The 22,337-nt window shown below is 44.3% G+C and overlaps 1 protein-coding gene across 3 annotated transcripts in view; it reads left to right on the top strand.

Moving 5' to 3' along the window:
* The first annotated feature begins 4,107 nt into the window (after positions 1 to 4,107).
* TMX1 (thioredoxin related transmembrane protein 1) overlaps positions 4,108 to 22,337 on the top strand; it is a 31,019-nt gene continuing 12,789 nt past the window's right edge. The window contains exons 1-8 of one of the 3 annotated variants that reach the window (XM_073350158.2): positions 4,116 to 4,467; positions 5,608 to 5,723; positions 6,458 to 6,503; positions 7,105 to 7,233; positions 10,399 to 10,444; positions 10,541 to 10,642; positions 10,754 to 10,823; positions 11,691 to 16,188. In XM_073350158.2, the coding sequence (XP_073206259.2) occupies positions 4,304 to 4,467; positions 5,608 to 5,723; positions 6,458 to 6,503; positions 7,105 to 7,233; positions 10,399 to 10,444; positions 10,541 to 10,642; positions 10,754 to 10,823; positions 11,691 to 11,869 (852 nt within the window). In that variant the 5' untranslated portion in view covers positions 4,116 to 4,303 and the 3' untranslated portion in view covers positions 11,870 to 16,188. Of the gene's footprint in view, positions 4,468 to 5,607; positions 5,724 to 6,457; positions 6,504 to 7,104; positions 7,234 to 10,398; positions 10,445 to 10,540; positions 10,643 to 10,753; positions 10,824 to 11,690; positions 16,189 to 22,337 lie in introns of those variants that run through there. The other 2 variants (XM_073350160.2, XM_073350159.2) reach the window with 2 other exon arrangements.

Below are 22,337 nucleotides of genomic sequence, written 5' to 3'. Positions count from 1 at the left end.
TGAAAGCACTGACCACTGAAGTAGTAAATAAGCTGAGTCAGCAAGTTCTTAGTAACGTGTACCTATTTTAAAAACACACACACTGTATAATATAGTCGGTGCCAATAAGGCAACAAAAACGGATCTATTATTTTTCCTGCATAGCTCTAGTAATTCATTCTGCACCCAGGCCAGACCACTCCACCTGCCAAGGCCCCGCATGCGGGAAATAAAGCAATGACAAAAGATCCCAAAATGAGGGAAATAAAGAAAATGATTCACGCAGAAAATGAAAAAATATTATTTGTATTGCGGTAGCACTTACTATCAGGGGCCTGGGCTTCCTTGTGCTAGGGGCTGTACATACATGTAAGGAAAAGATGGTCCCCCCAAAGAACTTACAATATAAACAGATTTCAGAGTAGCAGCCATGTTAGTCTGTATCCGCAAAAAGAAAAGGAGGACTTGTGGCACCTTAGAGACGAACAAATTTATTTGAGCATAAGCTTTCGTGAGCTACAGGCATCCGATGAAGTGAGCTGTAGCTCATGAAAGCTTATACTCAAATAAGTTTGTTCGTCTATAAGGTGACACAAGTCCTCCTGTTCTTTTTGCGAATATAAACAGAGTGTAGGAAAATGCAGTGGGATTCATCCCTGTAGTGGCAACAACCCTTTCTCTAACTTCAGCTTCATGATTTTTTCTCTATTTCTGATTAATTTTCAACCACAGGTGTGAGGGGCTTCCAAATCTGTGTAGAACACTATAGGGCTGAAAAGACATCCCTTCACTCTATTCTATTCAGGTTCTTATACTGCTGTCATTACTGTGAGCCTTCCACTTCTGACTAACATCCATCGTCTGCGGGGGATTCTCTCTCTTCCTCTCCCCAGGGGGAGAACTCGGTGTGTAGTGTTTTTTTTTTTGGTTTGAATGTCCACGCTGTTCTGTGTTATGTTAGAGAAGACATAGGGAAGAAGTCCTCCTTGCACGGGAGTGGAAAGTTTGTGATGATCCTTGGTTCCTGTGGGAGTCATTCCAGTCTCAGACTTGCCCTGAGAAAACTCTGTTTTTTGCAAGCAGCTGTTGACGGTGGTGGAAGATCTAGTCTGCTCCATATCCCAGTTGTGCAATATGTCTTTTGGATTTTTACTTCTCCAGGTCTGCTGAAAGGTCTTGGACTCATAAGAGGTGTACTGATAAATGGCATAAGCAGGCACTTTTGCAGTGGCGTATGAGTGACTTGGTGGGTCAGGAATGGATAGGTTTGGAAGGATTACCTCTTTATTGGCAAATGTCAATAAATGTTAATTTCACCATACGCACACAAACTGATGAAAATATTTCTATGGGTAATAATCAAAATTTACAGATAGACAAAGTGAGAAAATGCTGCTTGAGAACTTATTAGAGGTTGACTTAAAGATATTTACTCTGTATATTTTGATGTGATGTTGACAATTTGTGTTTAAGAGTTTATAAGACTTTTTGAATATCATCTGTCATTAAATTATTATTGTCTGACCTTCCCATAGTTTCCCACAGCGGTGAAAATGTAAATTGATAAACATCTAAAAAAGTTTAAACCCCATAATCTTGCACAACTGTGAACATTTAAAAGGATAACAATTTTTAAAAAGCTTAAACATCAACATTGATACTATCAGTCAAAATTATTTAAAAAATGGAAATCGGATTCTGCCAAGTCTAGGAGCAGGCAAGAGAATCAGCTCAGCCTAGGCTCCTGGTTCTAACACCAGCCTACATCATCGGTTCTAGTGCAGCCTAGGACCCTGGTTCTAGGATAGCCTGGGACCCTGGTTCTTGTACCAGCTTAGGTTAGTGGTTCTAGCACCCCCTGGGGCTGCGGTTCTAGCACAGTCTGAGACCCGCCGGTTCTAGCACCCCCTGGGGCTGCGGTTCTAGCACAGTCTGAGACCCGCCGGTTCTAGCACCCCCTGGGGCTGCGGTTCTAGCACAGTCTGAGACCCGCCGGTTCTAGCACCCCCTGGGGCTGCGGTTCTAGCACAGTCTGAGACCCGCCGGTTCTAGCGCCCTGTCATAAATGTAAAGGGAAGGGTAAACATCTTTAAATCCCTCCTGGCCAGAGGAAAAACCCTTTCACCTGTAAAGGATTAAGAAGCTAGGATAACCTCGCTGGCACCTGACCAAAATGACCGATGAGGAGAAAAGATACTTTCAAAGCTGGAGGGGTAGGGGGGAAAAAAGGGTTCTCTCTGTCTGTGTTCCTTTTTGCCAGGACCAGAGCAGGAATGCAGGTCAGAACTCCTGTAAAGAGCTTGTCAAGGTTCCTCCCCCACTCTGAACTCTAGGGTACAGATGTGGGGACCTGCATGAAAAACCTCCTAAGCTTATCTTTACCAGCTTAGGTCAAAACTTCCCCAAGGTACAAAATATTACACCCGTTATCCTTGGACTGGCCGCTACCACCACCAAACTAATACTGGTTACTGGGGAAGAGCTGTTTGGACGCGTCCTTCCCCCCAAAATACTTCCCAAAACCTTGCACCCCACTTCCTGGACAAGGTTTGGTAAAAAGCCTCACCAATTTGCCTAGGTGACTACAGACCCAGACCCTTGGATCTTAAGAACAATGAACAATCCTCCCAACACTTGCACCCCCCCTTTCCTGGGAAATGTTGGATAAAAAGCCTCACCAATTTGCATAGGTGACCACAGACCCAAACCCTTGGATCTGAGAACAATGAAAAAGCATTCAGTGTTTTACAAGAAGACTTTTAATAAAAAATAGAAGTAAATAGAAATAAAGAAATCCCCCCCTGTAAAATCAGGATGGTAGATATCTTACAGGGTAATTAGATTCAAAAACATAGAGAACTCCTCTAGGCAAAACCTTAAGTTACAAAAAAGATACACAGACAGAAATAGTTATTCTATTCAGCACAATTCTTTTCTCAGCCATTTAAAGAAATCATAATCTAACACATACCTAGCTAGATTACTTACTAAAAGTTCTAAGACTCCATTCCTGTTCTGTCCCTGGCAAGCGCAGCATACAGACAGACACAGACCCTTTGTTCCTCTCCCTCCTCCCAGCTTTTGAAAGTATCTTGTCTCCTCATTGGTCATTTTGGTCAGGTGCCAGCGAGGTTACCTTTAGCTTCTTAACCCTTTACAGGTGAGAGGAGCTTTCCCCTGGCCAGGAGGGATTTCAAAGGGGTTTACCCTTCCCTTTATATTTATGACAGAGCTAATAAGTAATCTAGTTAGATATGCGTTAGATTCTGCTTTGTTTAAATGGCTAATAAAATAAGTTGTGCTGAATGGAATGTATATTCCTGTGTTTGTGTCTTTTTGTAACTTAAGGTTTTGCCTAGAGGGATTCTCTATGTTTTGAATCTGATTACCCTGTAAGGTATCTACCATCCTGATTTTACAGAAATGATTCTTTTACTTTTTCTTTAATTAAAATTCTTCTTTTAAGAACCTGATTGCTTTCGTTGTTCTTAAGATCCAAGGGTTTGGGTCTGTGTTCACCTATGCAAATTGGTGAGGATTTTTATCAAGCCTTCCCCTGGAAAGGGGGTGTGGGGCTTGGGGGGATTTTGGGGGAAAAGATGTAACCAAGCGGGCTCTTTCCCTGTTATTTTTGTTAGACGCTTGGTGGTAGCAGCAATAAGGTCCAGGGACAAAAGGTAAAATAGTTTGTACCTTGGGGAAGTTTTAACCTAAGCTGGTAAAGATAAGCTTAGGGGGTTTTCATGCAGGTCCCCCCATCTGTACCCTAGAGTTCAGAGTGGGGGAGGAACCTTGACACTTCTTGCTCCGCGCGGGGCCAGCCCGGCTCCCCACTGGCCTTCGAGGCAGGCCTTCTGAGCTTGCCGCTCCCACACGCACCCTCCCAGAACACGGTGCCCTATTGGCTCCCTAACGTTCTAAGCCCGCCTTGAGCGGCCTTTCACTCAGCCTGGACCCGCCCCTCTCGGTCCCCGACCGCGCCTCACTTCCATCGTGCCCAATGGATGACAGCGCCGCTCCAAGCTCTGACATGCGCGCCTCGCCGCTCAGAGCCCGAACATGCGCATTGTGGACAGATCGGCCTACTACGAAATGCGCATGCGCTCTGAGTGGCGGCTGTCAGCTCCGCCACCCGCGCTGTGTACGGGGCTCGGTTCGGGCATGCGCAGTCTGGGCGCTGTCCCGGAATGCGCAGGCGCCGGCGCTAGCCCTTTCGCCAGCCACGCAGGCCGGGTTCAGCGCCCCCTTGACATGCGCAGTAAGCGCGCTGGGCGGGCGAGAACGCGGAAGTCCTCAGCGGCTTAGCGCCGGCCGCGTAACTAAGATGGCGGCCTCCGTGCGGCGCTGCGCCGTGGCCTGGCTCGTCCCCGCGGCGGGGCTGCTGGCGCTGCTGGCCGGCCCGGGGGCGCTGGGGAGGCGGAGCGAAGTGAAGGCGCTGACGGACGGGACGTGGCGGGAGCTGCTGCAGGGCGAGTGGATGATTGAATTGTGAGTGCGCGGGAGCGACCGCCCCTCCCCCGGCCCGCCGCGCCCCGGGGTGTCTCCCCTCCCCCACCAGCCCTGCAGAGCCACCAGGCGGGGTCGTGCTGTCCGGGCCTCGGCCCGCGCTTCCCGCCAGTCCCTCCCGGGGAGCGGGGGGAAGGGTTCTCGGCACCACTCGGGCGTCGCCCCATGCTCCCGGCATGCCCTGGGGTGTGTGTGGGGGGGGGCGGACCTCAGGCCGCCGCCGCCGCGGGGGGGGGCTCCGTGGGCCCAGCCCCCCCCCCCCCCGCTCCGGCCCGGCGCTGGGGTCTTGGCCCCTCTCGCTGTGTTGAGATTCCCAGGGCGAACCGCAGTCTCATAGAGCCGTGGGGCTAGAAGGGACCTCCCGAGGTCATCCCGTCCAGCCCCCGCGTTGAGCCAGGGCCCCATGTTCTCTGGACCTGACCCTACGTGTTTGCCTGACCTGTGCTTAAAAACCTCCAGTGGTGGCTATCCCCCAACCTCCCTAGATAAGCTATTCCAGTGCTTACCTGCCCTGACTCCTAGACGCTTTCCTGAGTTAATAGTAAGCCGCAAAAAGAACAGGAGGACTTGTGGCACCTTAGAGACTAACCAATTTATTTGAGCATGAGCTTTCGTGAGCTACAGCTCACTTCATCAAATCCCTCTTGCTGCAAGGTCTGTTAATTGGGATTATTTTTTTTCATCTATGATTCCGCACCAGTGCCTCAGGCAGGATCGGGCAGCTTTTAAAACAGCCTAGTTTCTCCTTTGTGCAGACTTCTTTCAATAACCGCAGCATTCACAGTCTGCCATACTCAGTTTTGCTAACAATTGTTCTCTTGGAAGCTGTTACTTGAGAGGTAGTAAAGGTGGCAAATTTATGAGGCCTGAAGACATGGCTTAAAAATAGATGATAGCTGACTCTGTTGTAATCATATCTTTAATTTGCTTAATCTGTTACAATGGGGTGTGGCTGCCCGTTTCTTAATATCTCTGTAGCACTTGCGTGTTAGCTTGTATTAAGTCACTAGGCATGTTACTTGCAATGGCAGTGTCTATATTCTGGGTTATTACTGTATGGTTGGATAAATTAGCATTGTGTTTTCTCCCACTTCGTTTCTTGAGACAAACCTTATTTTTCAGTTATGCTCCCTGGTGTCCTGCCTGTCAAAACCTTCAGCCTGAATGGGAAAAGTTTGCTGAATGGGGGGAAGATCTTGAAGTTAACATTGCAAAAGTGGATGTCACAGAACAGCCAGGTAATCCCTGTTATAGATCTGAAAAAAGAAACAATATTTTATACAGATGTTTACACTTTGTGCAATACCCAGAGGCTGTGTTGCTTCATATGCTTTCTTTGTTTGGGGTTTTTTTTGTTGTACTAAAGTGAAATGTTGAGTGTGCTTGTTTTACATAAAATGATTAGAGGCAATAGGAACAATACAGATACAGTATCCTTAATTGTAGTGAAAGCCCATTAACTATATTTATGGCTGAGAAGCACAAGTCCTGCTGAAAGTCAATGGTACTTGTACTCCTAAATCATTTAGGAGCACCTTGAAAATTCCACCCTGTTTGCATTACTGTGGGAACCCAAGATTGGGTTCCCTTTGCACAAGCTGCTATACAACACACAGAAAGAGACAGTCCTTGCTCTGAAGACCTTACAGTCTAAATAGACAGACAAAAGATGAAACAGGCACAGACAGGTGAAGTAACTTGCCCAAAGTCACATAGCTGATCAGTGCAGAGCTGGGAATAGAACCCAGGACTTCTGTCTCCCTGTTGAGTGTCATATCCCTTAGACTGTGCTCTCTTTCCAGTGTGTGTCAATTTGTGCTTTATTAGAATTACAGGTGAACAACTGATAGACATTTTTGTCAAGATGCCTATGATAAACACATTTATTGTCCGACACTGTTTATTCTCTCTTCCCAACCCCCCGACCAGTTCAAATTGTTCTTAACATTTTAAAAACAATTGTGTCCTTCAGGTCTGAGTGGCCGATTTGTCATAACAGCACTTCCCACTATCTATCAGTAAGTACTCAAAATTCACAGTAATAGAGGAAATGTGGTGATCTCCTTATTAAATGTTGTATTTCTTGGAAAAATGATTCTAGATTATTTGTTTGCTTTATTGAGAGAGGCTTTTTAGGATGGAGAGGGAGAAGTCTCAGAGCTCTTTGTATCATTAATCATAAATTTATGATCACCTAGCCTGGCCTCCTGCATAGCATGGGCCATAGAATGTCATCCAGTTATTTCTTTGCAGTTAGTCCATACCTTGACCTATCTCTGTAGTGGGTGCTTCCATTTTTTAAACTTGTGTCTATTAGGTGGTTTTAATGCTGCTGTTGGGTGAGGCACTGGCAAGATTGTCGTCTTTCCGTAGTAACACAATATGAGTCCAGCAAAGATCCTGTATTCTGCCAGATAAATGACGTTGATTGCGTTCCATTTTTTCTAAGAATCTTGATTTTAAAGTAGGATAAAAAGAATGATTATAGAGAATACAGGAGAAAAATGCCATTGAACAGAAATGAATGCTACATGGATAGATTGTACTACACAGCTACACAATAGTTGTACTGTATCTGGCATCCTAAGGTACTCATCTAATTTGTTCCTCTTTGAACAGTTGTAAAGATGGAGAGTTTAGAAGGTACCAGGGCCAGAGAACTAAAAACGACTTCATAAATTTCATCAGTGACCAAGAATGGAAGTCTGTTGAACCAGTTTCTTCTTGGTTTGGTCCTTGCTCTGTCCTGTAAGTATCAGTGTGATTTTTATCAGTATCTGTATTATTTTCACTACCAGACACGTGCACATTCAAGGATTCTGTGGGACAAATTATCTGGTGCACCATAGCACTGCTTGGTTCACCTTAGATCAGTGGTTCCCAAACTTGGTTCGCGGCTTGTACCTGTGGGTGCTTAGGTAAACAAAGTGTCTCATGGCCCGCCAGGGGCTTACCCTGAACAAGTCACGAACCAAGTTTGGGAACCAGCTGCCTTAGGGGGTAAAAGTAACTTTTTGTCCCCTGTTCGAATGAGGCTGTTTCAGGGGCCATTATGCTGGTGAGGATAATCTTTGCAGAGTTGAGACTCTGACACTGTATTTGTAGATTTTTCATAGGCTAATGTACTTGTTCTGCACGCTTGAGTGGAGCAGCTAAAAATTTGGAAAGAGTATATCATTGTTTTAGAGTGCTAGCAGTGTAAGGAACATGTGGAGACAAATCAGATGCAACCTGTGATGAGTGCAGGCAGGAAACAGTGGGAAAGTGATGTCACCCAGTCTCAAAAGAATAGTGCTGTTTGAAATGCTATATAGTCTTCCAGTGGTTTTGAGGGGCAACTCAGAAGATTGCTTGCTTTTAACTACTGCAGTGCTCCTATGTTGTAAATGCTGGGGGTATATAGTTATTTTGGGGGAGGGAATGGGATAGTAGATAGGGAATTGCTTAGCAAAATGGCATTCCAGAATCAAGATTCTGTAATCTGACTTGGGTGATCCCAAATTCTTATGCGCTGGACTAGTTTGACAGCTGTTGGAGCACAGTCTAAACAATAATATTTGGAGCTCTTCTGTACAAAAATACAAATACAGGAACTCCTCACTTAACGTTATAGTTATGTTCCTGAAAAATGTGACTTAAAGCGAAACGATGTTAAGCGAATCTAGTTTCCCCATAAGACTTAATGTAAATGAAGTGATTAGGTTCCAGGGTAATTTTTTTCACCAGACAAAAGTCTAATATACTTACTATATATACATACACACACAGTATAAGTTTTAAACAAACAATTTAATACTGGTACACAGTGATGATGATTGTGAAGCTTGGTTGAGGTGGAGGAGTCTGAGGGTGGGATATTTCCCAGGGAATGCCTTACTGCTAAATGATGAACTAGCAATTGGCTGAGCCCTCAAAGGTTAACTCTCACACTCTACGAGGCAGCAGGAAAGGAGGGAGGGCAGACAGACACACACCCCCTGTGTGTGTTTGAGAGAGAGATGCACATTTCCCCTTTAAGTATGAAGAGTGGGGTCAGAAGTACACTGCCTTGTTAATTAGATCAGCAAGCTGGGACCAGACCGCAGTTGCTGCCTAAGGCAGCAGCTCCCTCTGTCCCTGTGTCCCCCCTGCTCTATGGAAGATGGTGTAAGCGGGGTGCAGGAGCAGGGGGGAGATGGACACCCTGACATTAGCCCCCCCCTTTCTTCCCCTCCGCCACACACAGCAAGCAGGAGTCTCGGGGAGCAGCTCCAAGGCAGAGGGCAGGAGCAGCACATGGCAGTGCAGGGAGGGACAGCTGAACTCCAGCAACTGATACCCTGCTGAGCAGCTGCTGCACAGGGAACTTAGGGGAGCAGGAGCTGATGGGGGGCTGCCAGTCCACCCTGGTTCCAACCACCCACCAGCTAGCTCCAAAGGGCTGCTCTTCCTGCAAGCAGTGGACAAAGCAGGCGGTTGCCAAACGACAGAAGGGAGCATTGCACAGCTTTAAACGAGCATGTTCCCTAAATGATCAGCAATGTAACAACGAAATAACATTAACCGGGATGACTTTAAATGAGGAGTTCCTGTACTGTGTTCATAGTGTAGCCTTTCTGCAGTTAGAATAACATCAGGCTCAGTTGCAGTCCTGCTCAGCATTTCTGGGCAGTCACCTTTAGGCCTGAAATCTTTGGCCTCCAGGGCGTGTGTGTGTGTGTGTGTGTGTGTTTTGAAAGGTCAAGGAAAATTGTGATGTCTTTTTTACAAAGGTATAAAAATACTTCTCCCACTTAAAAGCTGTCCCTTTGTTCAGAAGTCAAGATACCTGAGCTTTGAAACTTGGTCTGCAAGTAATCTTAATGAAAGAGTTGGTCCACAACCAAGTATGACACAAATAGGCTTCTAATTAAATTAGGATGAACAGAAAAATGACTACTGCAAGTGTACAATTGAGATCTTTAATGTTTGTGCCTTAGTCACTGTGCATGCCTCCTTTCATAAGTGCACGCTTAAGTACTGAAAGTGAGTTAACTTTTCAGCGGGTCAACTTTTAGCTTTTCTTTTCCTAAAAAACAAAACAACACAAACAAAACAACAGCACTGCAAAGATAGCCCGGTAACAATGAAAGATCAGGAAATGGAAAAACCTAGAATTCCTACACCAATATCTGTTACTTAGATGCAATATTTTATAATTCTGTGTGTGCATTGTGGCCAAGCTAACGTTGCTATAGGGACCATAGCTTTTATATACCCTGACTTTTATTGTAACTCTGCAGTCTCAATGTCACATTAAGATACTTTTTGTATCATATTAGTTACTTGAATACAAACATAATTGGTACTGTATAGGCTGTTTTCCCTGAGGAACAAAGTCTAGTGCATTCACAAATGAAGAGTTAAAATGCATAGGCAGCAGGTGCAAGTTCTAGGTGGTGTGGGGATCTGTAGATGTCCTTCAGAAACTTGCAGAAAATATATACTCAGGTACCAAATAATGCCCATCTCCTGTGAGGGAGACTGTTTCTAGAACCCTGCAAATCCGCAGATACCCGGTTGATATCTGCATTTGCAGATGTGGATTTTTGCGGCTTGAGGATGGAAGTGGATCCAAATTTTATATCTAAAACCCTGCGGATATCCGCATCATCTCCACAGATGCGGATATATGTGGGGCATATTTGCGAATCACGGATAGGATGCAGATACACGCTTTGTATCTGCACAGAGCTCTATTTCAGAGTAAAGGGCAAAGTAGAAGGATAAAGGAGAAGTGGTTAGGAAAGGAGCCAGATATTTTGGGATGGTGGCAAAACCAATGCTCAATGTAGGTCTGATGAATGGGAGGTTCATAGATCTGTATGCTTCTGATTTGCCTAAAAAAAAAAAAAATTGCAGTTTCCAGTTTCACTCTTTTCTGATTTATTTCAGGATGAGCAGTATGTCTGCTTTGTTTCAGTTGTCCATGTGGATCAGGGTATGTGTTGCAAGTCTGATTTTTGTTTAACTTGAATAAAGAGAAACTTGGTATTCTGCCATTCTTGAGATGACTAATGTCTGTCTTTCTTTTTAGCATTGCCACAATTATTTTACAGAAAATGTTGGTATACCAGTTTGGGGATCATATGCTATTTTTGCATTGGCAACTCTGTTTTCAGGACTGATACTTGGACTTGTAAGTAAAAAATATTTTCAGTTGTGAGAAACAGAAACTGCTTTTTATACAGCATGATGGATTAATGCAATGTAGAAGTTCAGAATTATTGAATGAAAACTTTCTTTTCAGATCATGGTATTTTTAGCAGACTGTCTCTGTCCATCCAAAAGGCATAGACCACAGCAGCACCACTATCAAAGTAAGCATGCTATATGTTTCTAAGGGTTTCATTTTGTTCGAGGAAGCCAGTGAGTAAATCCTCGTGTAATAATATGAGGCTTATGATTGCTGGCCATGAAACATTCACTAAAATTTTGACTTTTTGCTGATCAGTGATATTGCACTTTAACTGTGATTATCTAGTGTCTAGGCTTCATAATAGGATCATGACTGAGGTTAGGAGAGCAGAATATTGTTTAATATAGACTTCAGATGGTGAAAATAGCTTTTTTTCAACATTTAGATGTTTGGAGGATATTTCCTCCCTCACCATCTCAAATTTAATAAGGTAAGCTAAAAGTTTGGGCATCAACACATTTCAGTTAAATTCCAGTGAATGAACTCCGTTTGGAACTTGTAGTCAGATTGAGGGCAAAAGAAGACATGCCGCATTTTAAAAGGAGGAGGGGTTTACATCTGTTAACATAATCCAACAATTCAGTTTAAAATGCTTCACTGAGAGCTATTAAAATGAGGGGTGGTACTAAAGGGGATTGCTTACTCACTGTTACAAAGACATATGAGGAGAAAGCTCAGCCCTGTGTACCTCAAACTGGTGCTTTTAGGTTCCCTGTCCCAAGCTTGAGGGAGTCTTATGCCAAGTAATTTTGACTAAGTAATCGAAGAACATGAGTGACCTAATTCCTTTGGTGGCAATGAATCTGTTTAGGCATTTTACATTTAATATTGGAATTCCCAACTTCTGCTGGTTTGTGGTTAAGATAATTGCTATGACTAAACCACTGCAGTTAATGTTCATGTATATCAGAATTCCTAGACAGACCTGTTAGGTGTTGCGCAAGCAAAATAGGTCTTGAGATGAAAGTACTTCTGTTTTCTCTTTAAGAAAAATTAGCACCAGAATCAGCCCGGCTCTTGAAAAAACTGGATGAAGAACAAGAAGCAGATGAGGAGGATCTTTCAGATGATGAAGCAGAGGATAAAGAGGTGGCAGACAGAAACTCTTCAACAAATGCTCTAAGACAGCGTCCTGTGAACCTTGCTGCTGCCACAGATAAATCATAGTTCCATATACTTGAGGGTTTCTTGAGAAACAAAAGAGGTGCAATATACCAGACCCTTCTGCTTGAAGAGAGGTGGAACTCGTATCGCTGTAGTGTTTGCTCATCACTTTCAGAGAAAGCTACCTTTAAAAAAGTCTGTGGCATCAGGTATTCAAAGCTGAAACTTGATATGGCAAATGGCGAAACCCAATACCATGTCTGTGGATTGGTGCTAAGAAATAGTTTGTATGGCTTTCTGAATGACTCATTCTGTGGTTGAGTTGTACAAAATGCAAAACCAGTGTATTTGCAGTATTAGAGAATATTAGCAAGGAAAATGCACTAACCTGTTTGCCTGCTAGAGCAGCTGAAAAGATTCCTCATTGTAAAGATTCCTCCTTTCCAGTTTCATTCTGAAGAAATGCTGGAAAAAATTCCTCAAGTTATGGGATCTTTGCCCAGTTTTTGTGGTAAAAATGTGCTATAAGCTGTTTCCAGGTCACTGTTCTGTTAGATAGGTATGACCTTGAGTGCAGCAAACAAATTTCTTTACACCAAATAATGCAAACTAAGGATATCCTCTAATAAAAAGCAAGGAGATGAGACTAATATGGGACATACTGGAGTCTTAAAAACTGAACAGTGGCTTGTTAATGCCAATCATGCATTGGCCTGATATTCAGGATTGCCCTGTTATGAAACTTGAGTCTTCCCTTCTATTGTGGACCATTTTTATTCTGTTCCATATTACTCTTTCCCCTCTCTTTTTAACCAACTTTCATCCTCTGTGTAGTAGGTAAATCTTTTATATATCCCAGGCTGGAGGAAAAACTACAAATATGACTTAAAAAAATTTGAATTGATGAAATTTAATTTCCTGGTTGCTTTTCTCCTTCTGAACTCTTGAGTGGAAAGGTATTTTTCTACTCTTACATTCAAATTAAAAAATGCTTTCTTTTTTTAATTTGAATGTATCCTAGATAACTAAAGTACATGAGCATGCGTTATAGATGAAGAAAGCAGGATGCCTGATCTTCCACACTCAAACAGAAATAGCACACTCTCTCCTGTTAAACATTTAGTGTGAAAACCCTCTGTTACTCTTGCCAAGTTCTAAGTTAAGATGTTTCCAGAGTTTTGTGTTCAGAGCATCTCATTTTCTGCATTTACTGTGCAGAGGACATTCAGCACTGTGTCTCCTGGCCTAGAGGCACACATGTTCTTTTCAAATACCACAGGCCTTGTGGTTGCTTGCCTTCCAGGACCACTCTTATGAAGCTAATATATTTTCACTTCTGCTACATTATAGCGCAGATAATTCTAACCGCCTTATTAAAACAAATGGAAAGCTGGTGCTGAGGAGCTAAAGAAATGATTCCTGTAGGAATGGTCAGCAATGATCTCTTTGCCATGGTAGTATGCGCACTCCATTCCCTGTGCTTTGATGCAGTAAAGTGTTTGCCTGCTTCATATTAGTTTAAGGAGCTGTTCGTGTCTTTAGTGATGTCTCATGGAAACAGAGCCTTTAATAAACCTAAAAGGTAATAACATGCTATAAAAAAAAGTCTTTGAAATAGTCCTAAGCATTTTTTGTGACTATTTAAAGCTTTTGTGGCTTTCAGTTAAGACAGTGATGCTCCATATCCATCTGTTCAAATGAGTAATCTTGACTACAGTGTCTTCTGACTGCATAGTCACCCCACTGTAGTCAAAGCTGAGAACAGCAAAAGGCCAGTACCTATAATTATTCAACCACAAAATGAAGGTCCCTTATGTGCATTGTGAAGCTAGTATGAAATCTCTCTTGCATTACCCAGAAATCTCGTCAGTTGCATTGTCTCTTTTTAGCAGGAGTACAAGGCTCTTAAATGCCCCAAAGGAGATACACAAGTTCTGAGCTTCTCAATTAACCATGTAATTCTTCTACTCTGAAAACTTATTTCAAATGGCATCTGGCAATTCCCTGTCTGTCTCAATGACTCCAGCTCAAACTGGCTTAGTTTACAAAGAGTTTTCTGCCTAAGTGCCAGTTCCATCAGTTCATCCTGCTGTAGGGAACTAAAGCTGTCATGGTTCAACCGCATCTTCTTATGAGCATGGTTGTGTACCTAGTGTATATTTAAAGGAACACGTGTCACACTGAATTTTTTTTTAAATTGACTAATTTACAAAAAGTCCAGTTTCTTAGAGTGCCATTTTAAATGCTATGCCCTGAAATTAATATACATGTCTCCTTAGCATTCTAAGGGTTTTTCTGTTATATATATATATATGAAATATAGAGTATATGTTAATACTGGAATTGTGCATTAGCGAGCCAAAGAAAATGAAGAGTTCTGTTGCTAACTTCTGAAGTGGTGTTTGCAAGTGAGATTGCTGTATATAGTAGGTGCAACATTTTCAAACAAATGTAACTCAGTTCTTGCTGGTCCTCATCTTAGTGAATTTGCAGTGCTGGCAGATTAAACATCTGTCATTACAAACAGTAAATTTTGGTCTGGAGTCACTTGAGAGGCTAATGGAAATACTGATGCCGTTCTTAATTTTTCACTGCAAAATGGCACGTTGAAGCCAGAAATGTTTTAACAATATTACTAATTACTTTTAGCAGAGACCAGCCGGGAACAAGTAGCTATTAATGAATGTCCAAGGTATATGGAGTAGTTACTTAAAAACAAACTTGCTCAGCATTCACAAATATTGCTGTTGATTTAATACATTGAAAGTCATAAGGGAGGGACACATTAAGTGTCTGTCATGTCTTGAACATTTCTTGGCAATAAATAACACAAAATATGCATTTGTATGTCAGTTAGTCACATCTTTAATCAACCTGCATACTGTGATTGGAAAAACATGAGTCAACTCACCAGATATATTCTGCTGTCAAACAAATCCCTCCAGGGAAATTCTCAGATGTACAAGAAAACGATCAGCTATAAAACGTGTCCTAGTACTTCCTATTAGTCTTTTTTGTTTCTTTGGTGCTGTTGGTTTGATTTATCCTAAGCAAAAATATTTTCCATTCTGTGTTATCACTTATGCTGTTACCTCAGTGAAAGTGTAACTACAACAATGTAAATCAATCTGTTTTGGTTAGCTTTTTAGTTGAATCGTGTTCCTACGTTTTAAAATATCAAAATTAACGTAGTATGTGAAATGAAATGTGTATCCTGTATAATACACTTAAGATGTTTTTGTGGGAATTGCCTTAAATGCTATAGAGTCTAGATCACTGTCTGTTACCAGTAAAATAAAGCAATAATGTATGATGTACTAGAGAAAAGCAGCACTTTATTTGATAAGTGGTACATTTCATTCAGCATGAAACTTGCACTTAATCCTGGAGAGGATTTGAGAGAAGGCCAAGGATTCAGATAGAGCTGCATGTTCTCAGTGTGGAAAAGTGCTTACTCTAGATTTGAAATAATACAGTTTAACAAAGCCTTCCGTATGTCTAAATGTAGCTGCTGCTTACAGATGCAGATGTTAGTTTTAAACAACTACACTTGTATAATATATAAAACATATTCTTGATTTTTTTTGCCATGTTACAGCTTTTAAGTGAAGAAAATCAATGTGTTTTCTTGTTAAAGTGGTAGCACTCTCGTGTTTCTCTTGCCAGGGTAACACTTGTATAACTTGTCTTTGATTTTCCTACCTTTCCGAATACATTCCTGCCCTACAGGCAAATGATTGAACTAGTTCAAAAATTGCCTCTCGAACTTAAGGGTCATTTATTCTGAGTTGCGTGAATCCTGACTTAGTGTTGCAGAACTTGCATTTGTGCTTATTGTTTGTGCAATAAATGCTGTGTTTAGTGATCATAGGCCAGCCTCGTGCTTTTGCCCACCTTTGTAAATCTTACTGTCATGCTTTCACACTGCGATGGTTTGTCCTGTGATCATTTCTTCCTTTCATCTGTACTGAATTACTGTATTCCTAAAATTGTTTATCGAGGCTTACTAGCCTCAGATTGCAATGTAACAAAGGTATGTTAATAAGAACCTGCCCTTTATATCTGTTTGTGTTCATAATGCTTGAATATCAATTTTATAAAAGCCAGACTACCCTTTTTCATTCTAGTTGGGATTGAAATATAACCTCGTAGACCAGGGTGCTGTAACATACCGTTTTTAAAGTTTTGTCAAAGGTTCTCCGAAAGAATACTTATTGAAACTATGACTACCAGCCTTAGATTCCTGTTTTCTCGGTGAATTTTGAATACACATTTTGGGTTAGCTCCCTTTTCCAGTGTCAAAGCAAGGCTAAGCAGCCATTGTCAATGCAAAATAACACTCACATTGTAACAATACAATTAATAAAATAGTTCTGACTGTTTGTCTTTTTAAAGGAAAAATGTTGAATGACATTTTAAACTAAAGTGGCAGCGAACAGCTTGTGCCTCTTTTTAAAATCCACAATAGCATCTCTTATTGTTAAGGCTAGGATCTGGTCAAGGGTATTTTTAGTACAAGACAGTCAAGGACAGGTCATGGGCAATAAACAAACATTCACAGCCTGTGACCTATCCATGACTTACATTAACAATACCCGTGACTAAATCTTAACGGGGGGCACTGTGCTGAGGGGGAGCACCCGTGGCCAGGGGCCGCTGACCCTGCTCAGGACGGTCCTGGTCTGGTGCCGAGGTGCGGCTGGCCCTGGGGCCCCTCCAGCTGCATAGTATGGCTGGCTGCGGAGCTACTCCACCAGCAGCCGCTGAGGCTGTCTCTATGGGCAGCCCTGGGGTCAGCCACGCTGGCCACTGCAGAAGTGTCAGAAGTCATGGAATCCATGACTTCGGTGACCTCCATGACAGACACAGAGCCCTACTTCTTGTAACATGACCTGGTTATTTAGCAGTAGCTAGATACCTCCCAGGGTGCAGGGGAATCTACTCCCCAAAAGGGCTTAGATAATGAGTGTATAGGACAGTATAGATCTCAGTGTAGAAAAACACAGGTTGGAGTCAACAGTTAGAAATCTTGAAGTTTGGCCTCCTGGTTTGACTCATTGACTTTTCTCCTGGGGTCTAAAACAATATGCTGTGAAACTTCCCCAACCCAAGGAATTTTTAGGAATCGTCTTTGTGATTGTCTACACGCCAGCTACTAACAACTAAATGTTTGCTATATGCCCTGGTGCAGCGAGCTGCCTTACAAATGGGATTCTTCTAGAATACTTTTAAGCAGTGTCATGTGCACCCTAGTGAGTGGGTGTGGCTGCAGATACTGAATCTCTGCAGTATCCCATCCCGATGAGTCGAAAGAATAGTAAATATGGCAGGCGACCAGCTTGGCTTAATGGTGAAATCCTAGCGGATCTTAAACATAAAAAAGAAGCTTACAAGAAGTGGAAGGTTGGACATATGACCAGGGAAGAGTATAAAAATATTGCTCGGGCATGTAGGAATGTTATCAGGAGGGCCAAATCGCACCTGGAGCTGCAGCTAGCCAGAGATGTCAAGAGTAACAAGAAGGGTTTCTTCAGGTATGTTGGCAACAAGAAGAAAGCCAAGGAATGTGTGGGCCCCTTACTGAATGAGGGAGGCAACCTAGTGACAGAGGATGTGGAAAAAGCTAATGTACTCAATGCTTTTTTTGCCTCTGTTTTCACTAACAAGGTCAGCTCCCAGACTGCTGCGCTGGGCATCACAAAATGCGGAAGAGATGGCCAGCCCTCTGTGGAGATAGAGGCGGTTAGGGACTATTTAGAAAAGCTGGACGTGCACAAGTCCATGGGGCCGGACGAGTTGCATCCGAGAGTGCTGAAGGAATTGGCGGCTGTGATTGCAGAGCCACTGGCCATTATCTTTGAAAACTCGTGGCGAACCGGGGAAGTGCCAGATGACTGGAAAAAGGCTAATGTAGTGCCAATCTTTAAAAAAGGGAAGAAGGAAGATCCTGGGAACTACAGGCCAGTCAGCCTCACCTCAATCCCTGGAAAAATCATGGAGCAGGTCCTCAAAGAATCAATCCTGAAGCACTTGCATGAGAGGAAAGTGATCAGGAACAGCCAGCATGGATTCACCAAGGGAAGGTCATGCCTGACTAATCTAATCGCCTTTTACGATGAGATTACTGGTTCTGTGGATGAAGGGAAAGCAGTGGATGTATTGTTTCTTGACTTTAGCAAAGCTTTTGACACGGTCTCCCATAGTATTCTTGTCAGCAAGTTAAGGAAGTATGGGCTGGATGAATGCACTATAAGGTGGGTAGAAAGCTGGCTAGATTGTCGGGCTCAACGGGTAGTGATCAATGGCTCCATGTCTAGTTGGCAGCCGGTATCAAGTGGAGTGCCCCAAGGGTCGGTCCTGGGGCCGGTTTTATTCAATATCTTCATAAATGATCTGGAGGATGGTGTAGATTGCACTCTCAGCAAATTTGCGGATGATACTAAACTGGGAGGAGTGGTAGATACGCTGGAGGGGAGGGATAGGATACAGAAGGACCTAGACCAATTGGAAGATTGGGCCAAAAGGAATCTGATGAGGTTCAATAAGGATAAGTGCAGGGTCCTGCACTTAGGACGGAAGAACCCAATGCACAGCTACAGACTAGGGACCGAATGGCTAGGCAGCAGTTCTGCGGAAAAGGACCTAGGGGTGACAGTGGACGAGAAGCTGGATAGGAGTCAGCAGTGTGCCCTTGTTGCCAAGAAGGCCAATGGCATTTTGGGATGTATAAGTAGGGGCATAGCGAGCAGATCGAGGGACGTGATCGTTCCCCTCTATTCGACATTGGTGAGGCCTCATCTGGAGTACTGTGTCCAGTTTTGGGCCCCACAATTCAAGAAGGATGTGGATAAATTGGAGAGAGTCCAGCGAAGGGCAACAAAAATGATTAGGGGACTGGAACACATGAGTTATGAGGAGAGGCTGAGGGAGCTGGGATTGTTTAGCCTGCAGAAGAGAAGAATGAGGGGGGATTTGATAGCTGCTTTCAACTACCTGAAAGGGGGTTCCAAAGAGGATGGCTCTAGACTGTTCTCAATGGTAGCAGATGACAGAACGAGGAGTAATGGTCTCAAGTTGCAGTGGGGGAGGTTTAGATTGGATATTAGGAAAAACTTTTTCACTAAGAGGGTGGTGAAACACTGGAATGCGTTACCTAGGGAGGTGGTAGAATCTCCTTCCTTAGAGGTTTTTAAGGTCAGGCTTGACAAAGCCCTTGCTGGGATGATTTAACTGGGAATTGGTCCTGCTTTGAGCAGGGGGTTGGACTAGATGACCTTCTGGGGTCCCTTCCAACCCTGATTTTCTATGATTCTATGATTCTATGAATCTAGAAAGAAAGTAGGAAATACAGGCTGGGAGTCAGGCACTTTTCACTAGCACCTGTTGCGTGCCCCAATTGCATGTGCATAAGCCTTGCCTTGTTCGGTGAAATAGGTGAGGCTGGATGTAAGCTGCTGTCCTGACTTTCGCCTGCTGGCAAACTAGTTTGCACAAAGTTTTAAAACGGGGAAGCTAACTGAAAAGTGACAGGTTTCAGAGTAGCAGCCATGTTAATCTCTATTCGCAAAAAGAAAAGGAGTACTTGTGGCACCTTAGAGACGAACAACGATGAAGTGAGCTGTAGCTCACAAAAGCTTATGCTCAGATAAATTGGTTAGTCTCTAAGGTGCCCCAAGTACTCTTTTTCTTTTTGAAAAGTGTGAGCATATTCTAGCTTAGCCTGCTCCTTTCCTCGGTGGGAGGTGGGGTTGCTTAGTTCCATTGGTCAAACACAAATGACAGGTTCGTGCAGCTCTTAAAAAGAAAGAAGAAATGACCTGTTGCTAAAAAGTGGACAGGTAACTACTGTTCATTTTGATTTTAACATCCCCACCCAGAAGCTGCAGTTAGCATCTGCCTTCAGTAACCGGAAGCTTTCTGAATGCAATTATAGTTTCACCATATATCACGTTGATGTGTAACCCTTCTGCCCGTCAGAGTTGGCAGCAACAAGGGCCGGGTTCAATATCTAGGGGTTCCATTCCAATAACACAATGCAAACCAGCTCGAGCCCCCACCCAGTGACCTGGGAAAAATATATACCACCCCCGCTGGGCGCCTCCAAGAGGCAATACTTCCCCTCTCGCAAGCACAGAGTCTGAGTGTAGCAAAAGTCTTTTAATAACAGAGAGAAACAATGTGGCATTATGTTGGGGAAACACCACCAACCGGATTCATAACACAACCCATGAGCAAAAACAACCCCACCCCAGGCAAATTGGGGCATGCCCTTTTCCCTTTGGTTCTTGAGTCCAGCAACCCCAAAAGTCCAATGCCCCAAAAGTCTCTGTCCCTGGTCAGGGCAGCCCCAGAGTTCGAAAGTTTATCAGCGGAGCTTTACCTCCCAACCTGGGTGGAAATGGGACGGGGGTAAGAGGCACCTTACGTGATCTGAAGCTGACCGCCCCATAGCTCCATAGCGGCGCTCCGCTCCGCCAGCCGCCCCACAAAACTCCTTCGCGCAGCTGCGCTCCGCTCCACCAGCCGCCCCACGAACTCCTTCGCTCAGCTGCGCTCCGCTCCACCAGCCGCCCCACGAACTCCTTCGCTCAGCTGCGCTCCGCTCCGCCAGCCGCCCCACGAACTCCTTCACTCAGCTCCACGGCCCACAAGCAGCTCCTGCCATCCACACACTGCTCCGCGTCGAACTGCTTCACCAGCCGTCCCGCAAACTGCTCCACAATATATCTTCAGGCTCCCCCACTACTTAACACAACACTCAGTGATTTCAGCTCTTAGGTGAATTCAGCTTATAGTAGGGGAGCCCCAGTGCTGGTGCACTGTCAGCCCAAAGTGAGCTCAGCAGCCTATAACTAGACTTCTAATGAAATCAAAATTAGCTCTGATATTCTACAGTGGAGAGAGGAGGAAGTACAATCAGCATGTAAGGCCCTCACCAAGGGGCCCATGCCACCAAGTATTAATACTTGTCCCCAGCCTCTCTCCATTCACACAGTTTTGGAACCCATGACCCTTGCCTAGCGAGTGCTACTTAGATGATGGTGAATCCCTCCATCGTAACAAAAGGCCACGTACAGTTCCAAGCACAGTTCCCATAATCAGGGTAATAACAATTTATTCTTCCTGCCCCAATAACAGAGACACTGGGGATCCCACAGCGGCCAAAGTGACCATTTGGGCAGCTATGGTCTCATTCTAGGCGTGGTGGGTGTGCCTATGCAAATGAGATCTGCCCCTGAAGTTCTTTTCCACAACTTGCCACACCTCACCACCAGATGTCAGGGTGGAGCTCATCCTGACACTGCTTACATCCTCCCCCCAGCCAAGACTTTGTCGTCCCGACAAATCACACTCCCTTTATACCAACTCATTGGTTTCCTCCAAAGGGCCTCAGGAAGCCCACTTTAGCTTCCACAAGCCTGTGTGCTAAATGTATTGGCTCCTCACTAGTCACCCCAGGTGCATCATAAGTTAACCGTTTCACTGGTCTTATCACCCTGTCTCGTCTATTGAGAATCTCTGTTGCCGAAGTAAGGGGAACATCCTCTTGAGTGACGGATGGAGAGGCTTCCCTGGAGGGTCCCTCGGCTACTGGCGTAGGCCCCTGCACTCCTAGTTCTAACGCTGGAGGGTCCAAGGTGCCCAGGACATCCTCTACCTGTCTGTCCCCATTGTCCAATAACCTGTGTGTGTCATCACAGGGGGGTCTCATCAGCAGCACCGGGGTATCAGAAAGGGGCCTAAATAGTTCCGCCATTGGGTTTAGGGCGGAAGAGGGAAAACTCTCGTTTGGTTCAGCTGATCGAGACTGAAATCTTGTCTCCATCCCAGGATACACCAGGGTTGTGTCTTCCTCCTCAGACTCACTCTCAGATGTGCAGAATAGGGGTAAGTTAGCTGCAGGGGGCCCACTGTCTGTGTTGGATGGCGGCTTTGGTCTAGCACCTCTGTTCTGCCCGGCGGCCCTGCCGTGGCCCATCTCACAAGGGGTGCTTACCAATTCCCCCACAGGGAGCAAAAGGTTTCTATGCACCGTCTTTATTTGCCCTGGACCGTCTTCAGGTTTGATCTTGTAGACCGGCAGATCTCCCAGCTTTTCCATCACCAGGTAAGGTATTGCCTTCCATCTGTCAGCTATCTTGTGTTTGCCAGCAATACCCAAATTTCGCAGCAAGACTCTGTCCCCCGGCTGGAGCTCCTGCGAACGCACTCTAGCATCATATCGATGTTTGTTGCGGTCTGCGTTCTTCCGAGCCGCAGCGGTAGCTAAGCGATAAGCATCCCGCAGCTTTTCTCTTAGTCGGGATACATATTGCTGATGAGTTTCATAGCTATCTCCATCCTCTGATACACCAAAGCACAAGTCTATGGGTAATCTTGGTTCTCGCCCAAACATCAAGAGATATGGGGTGACTCCCGTAGCATCGTTCTTTGTGGCATTGTAGGCATGCACCAGAAATGCGACATGCTGGCTCCAGGTTGCCTTCTGCTCTGGTCGCAAAGTTCCCAACATATCTAATAGGGTTCGATT

The sequence above is a fragment of the Lepidochelys kempii genome, chromosome 6, assembly GCF_965140285.1.
Source record: "Lepidochelys kempii isolate rLepKem1 chromosome 6, rLepKem1.hap1, whole genome shotgun sequence".
Taxonomy (NCBI): Eukaryota; Metazoa; Chordata; order Testudines; family Cheloniidae; genus Lepidochelys; species Lepidochelys kempii.
Note: the sequence above shows the minus strand (reverse complement) of the source record. Positions and strands in the feature narration are given on the sequence as shown.